We start from the raw sequence: 4,772 nt of genomic DNA, 5'->3' as shown, positions 1-4,772 counted from the left end.
AGAACATGTTCTATTCCTGGAATTTCCTGCGATCGCAGTCGGCGACCGTATTTTCGATCGCAAGAGAACTCATGTCGAGTTTGGTCGCCGATGTTTTTATCGGCGATCTGGCCGGTTTTTGACGTACGATATTCAAATCTTGTCGGCGACTAGGTCGTAAGGCCGACATAAGCGGGCCTTTAGACAACACTAATTCAAATCGTCAAGATTTTTGCAAATTTAACCAACGTAAACACATTTTTATCAGGTGAGAGTTTGAGGATATATTTAGTAACGTTAGTACTAACTTTTGATGCAAAAAAATTACAAAAATAAGGTTTCAACTATATTTTTTTAAATAATTTGTGGAGATTCGTGACGTAGACTCTTTAAATGATGTGCATGTTTCTTGAATTTGTTATCAAAAAGGGCTAATGTTCATACCAACTTGAATAAAAACAAACTTGATAATGGTTTGTTCTAGTTTGTTTTATCCCCCCTCTACGAAGTTTTTCAAGGTCACAATAGGGCGTTTTAGTAAAACCTCTATGAACGCACCTTTTCGAGTTTTCTCCCATTGCGAGGGGATGCCCCGTTTTGCGGAGCTCTTGTTTGTACAGTGTAGAAGTTATGGAGCGAACAGAAGTAGACTGGACGTGTTATACACTTGAGAAAAACACACAATCACTGATTCATAGTCTCGTCAAAGAGAATGCAGAAAATAATAAATGTACCTCCTTGAGAAGCAGCCTGGCATTCACAGGTGGCATGCATGATGTCAACAAGGTATCCCGCTGTGGCAGGGAGCGTCTCTGATGGCACATAGCAGACATGATTTGTCTGCCACAGCACGATGTTTGCCCATCCTTGAGAAATCATCTGTTCTGCTTTTCTTCTTCCCTGGCTTTCTCTACTGGCCGATTTGTTCTTAATCCTCCCAGCTTTCTTTAAGCCCTCCAAGTAGCTAAAGTGATAGAATACATTAAACTTTTTACTGATCAGTAGTAATCTACTGACGAATTTGAAAAATAATGCATCTTCACGATAATATTCATGGTTGCTTATATGTGATACACAGCTAAGCAGCTGGTAAACAACACTAGATATGTAAACCTGGAATCCTAGCAGAAAAAAGCTCAATATTATGTGTATGTACATTCTGACTTATGTGGTAAATAATGCACTCCACTGAAAAGGAAGATCAGACATATGCCATTGTAAAAAACTCGGATGGCAAGAACAAATATCAGGTTTTTTAATGAAAATAAATTGTTTGATTGGAATGTTGAAAAAGATAATGTTTGCTACAAACCTGTTCAATGGTTGATCAATGAGAATTTTGTCTTGGAGATCTGTTCTGCAGAGATGCTCAACTGACTGTGCATCATTACAATCGTACCTAGATAAATTAGAAAAAATATACATCACATATCTATACCATACTTAGTATAATAAATGCACAGTTTGAATGGTACTTCATCTAACATGGCAAGTGAGTTATTTTTCCAATATAGTTTGTACCATTCATCCAACGAAAATCTAGAAATGGTAGTTGTCGGCAACTACATGTATCCCCCGTGATCTAGTACAAATTAAATAGGTCAATTAGGGTCCGAGTTATGGAGCAGAAGGAAAATATCTTCAAGTTCAAGGTCAAATAAAGGTCATGGTGACCTAGTTCTGGTACCCAACACACCTTCTTCCCCTGGTGTGCAAGTATACCAGGTTTGGTCACCCTAGGTCAATAAGGGTCCGAGTTATGGAGCGGAAGGGAAATATCCTAGAGGTCAAGTTCACAGTCAAATAAAGGTTAAGGTGACCTAATTCTAGTACACGACACACCTTTTCCCCCATATGTGTAAGTATACCAGGTGTGGTCACCCTAGGTCAATTAGGGTCCAAGTTATGGAGCGGAAGGGAAATATCTTCAAGGTCAAGTTCAAATAAAGGTCATGTTGACCTAGTTCTGGTACGCGACACACCTTCTCCCCCAGGTGTGCAAGTATACCAGTTTTGGTAACCCTATGTCAATTAGGGTCCGAGTTATGGAGCGGAAGGGAAAAATCTTCAATAGCTTCAAGGTCAAGGTCAAATAAAGGACAAGGTGACCTAGTTTTGGTACGCGACACACCTTCTCCCCAGATGTGTAGGTATACCAGGTTTGGTAACCCTAGGTCAATTAGGGTTCGAGTTATGGAGCGGAAGGGAAATATCTTCAAGGTCAAGTTCAAGGTCAAGGTGACCTAGTTTTGGTACACGACACACCTTCTCCCTTGGGTGTGCAAGTATATCAGGTTTGGTAACCCTAGGTCGATTATGGTCTGAATTATGGAGCGGAAGAGAAATATCTTCAAGATCAAGTTCAAGGTCAAATAGTGGTCAAGGTGACCTAGTTTTGGTACGCGACACACCTCCCCCAGGTGTGTAAGTATACCAGGTTTGGTAACCCTAGGTCAATTAGGGTCCAAATTATGGAGCGCAAGGGAAATATCTTCAAGGTCAAGTTCAAGGTCAAGTTCAAGGTCAAGTTCAAGGTCAAATAAAGGTCAAGGTGACCTAGTCAATTAGGGTCCAAGTTATGGAGTGGAAGGGAAGTGTCTGCGGCGGTGGCGGCGGCGGCAGAGACAGTTCAGCCGTGAAACCATAGTATCCCCCGACCATTGTCGCGGGGGATACAATTAAACATCGAATGCTGTGACGAATGTTGGATAACAGTATAGCATGCAGGTATAAATGTACAACTGTGCAATAAAACTGTTCTAGTTTCAAAAGAATGTTCGTAAAATTGTTATAAATCTCTGACCTTGATGTGATAATGGGGAAAATCCTGACATACTGGTAGTGAGTATTATTCGTATGCCCAAAATGAATTATAGCATGAATCAGAAGTGTCCCCAGTGGTTGTGACCATCAATATATAACTGGTCCATATCCCTGACACATGTTCATGGTACTAATAGGTTTATTTAATTTGTAAAAATACCAAACTACGACCATAATTATGTACAAATGACATCACAAGTATGCTTTTTGCATATATAAATGTATTCAGAACATTTTTAGTTTAAACTTTGTGTTACATGCTCTATATTTATCCCACATCAGATATTCCAATACATTTTATGGACATATATTATACCATTTTCCAAAATCAGGAGGGGAATTGACATTATTTGTATACAAGTAAATATAGACAAAATGACCTCCTGCAGAAGTGACATTATATATCATGTATATTATCAAGGTATCGCTAGTAATACGAATCCCCTCTCATAATTTGTGTGGTATGTATTTATCTAATTAGGTGGTACTGTCATTCCTAAGTGAACACATTTGTTATGTGATGAGGAAACTGTTTGTAAAAAAGTAACTATAGCGATGGCAAATTTTTCTCCCCCAAAATAGTAACAGTGATCTCGAACTTTTATAGTGCATCATCTGAAAAAGAAACTCCTTTAAAGTTTTAACATGGGACATACTGCCTTTTCTTGTTGTATTTTAATTTATACACCAGGTTTGGTAATACCAGCTTCAATAATGTTGAAGATATATCACAAGTCAATATATCCTATGTAGGTTATAGGTCAAAATACAGGTCACAGTGACCTTTTTTTTTACATGTGCCCAGTAAAAATAAACTCGGTTTTAATGTGGAATTAAAACTTAAACGAACTGGTTTATCAATAACTAAGTTTCTGAGGAATTACAAAAAGTATGAGTGGAGAAGATTGTTTACTGTGAGTTGGAATGATCATGTATGACCAGTTGACTTGCATAGCAACCTATCGGTATCAACTTGGTGTGGCCTTATGGCATTTCTCAACATTGCACTCCAAAACTCCATTTACAATTGTTAGGGACCATGTTAAAATATAAAAAATATCAATAATCAAGAAATATTTCACTCAAACCATTTATATCAAATTTACTCAACTCTGCAAAACTACGCTACAGATTGAAATTATCTGCTTGTCACAAAAGTTTGATGTATTTTAATATCTGCTCTCTAATGTACAAGTTTGCATCATCATTTTTCTGATAATTTCTGATGATGTAACACACTTTAGAGAACAATGATACATAACTTAAAATATAGACATCTTAGCATTATCCATTAAAGCTGAGAGTGCAAGTTGATAGGAGTTTGTGGCACCAGTAAATGATTTTTGACAACCCTGCTTGACTCCTCCTGTGTTTGTATCCGGGAAGGGTGGCCATTTTAGTTGGAAGTTTTCCTGAAAACCATCCGTGTCCAAACCGTTATAAAAGCTGGCCCAGACAGTGTGGTAGTCATTGCAAGCTTGGATTTCTAAGTGACAACATCTACCTCGTGTTTCTTTGACAAAGGGAATACAAAATTGTGCCGCAGCAAGGATTCGAACCTACAATGTCAGTTCTATTTTCACTCTCGCTATCCATTATGCCATGGTGACTCAATTGTTAGAGACTTCACTTTTGCGTACCTGGTCAGTGATTTGTTTGAATCGATACACAGGAAGGCCTTTTGTGTGGTATTCACACTTTTTTCGATGTTTGTGTAACAAATCTAAATATTCAGCTGTAAGTAACGCAGATATTTGGCCAACAGGAACATTAGAATTCATTGATCGATGGCGAGTATGCAACTCGAAGCGAGAGAATGTACCTTATACAGCTATACTGGGTTAATAATTGTATGACTGTGATTTTAAAATGTACTTTTTTAATAATATTTATGTATAAGTTGCTACACGAAGTCAAAGTGTTTCCCTTGTATTAATTGTGTTATGTGTATCGTTATCAGTACATTGGTC

General features: G+C 37.9%; 1 protein-coding gene across 2 annotated transcripts in view; it reads right to left on the bottom strand.

Annotated features, from left to right (window-relative positions):
* Positions 1-713: 713 nt before the first annotated feature.
* Positions 714-4,772, bottom strand: part of LOC106815634 — a gene marked incomplete at its 3' end in the record, with an annotated part of 9,301 nt that continues 5,242 nt past the window's right edge. For both annotated transcript variants that reach the window (XM_014820121.1, XM_014820122.1), the window contains 2 exon segments: positions 714-943; positions 1,292-1,378. In XM_014820121.1, the coding sequence (XP_014675607.1) occupies positions 714-943; positions 1,292-1,378 (317 nt within the window).

The sequence above is a fragment of the Priapulus caudatus genome, unplaced genomic scaffold (assembly GCF_000485595.1).
Source record: "Priapulus caudatus unplaced genomic scaffold, Priapulus_caudatus-5.0.1 Scaffold1162, whole genome shotgun sequence".
Lineage (NCBI taxonomy): Eukaryota > Metazoa > Priapulida > Priapulimorpha > Priapulimorphida > Priapulidae > Priapulus > Priapulus caudatus.
This window is presented reverse-complemented; position numbering and strand designations above follow the sequence as displayed.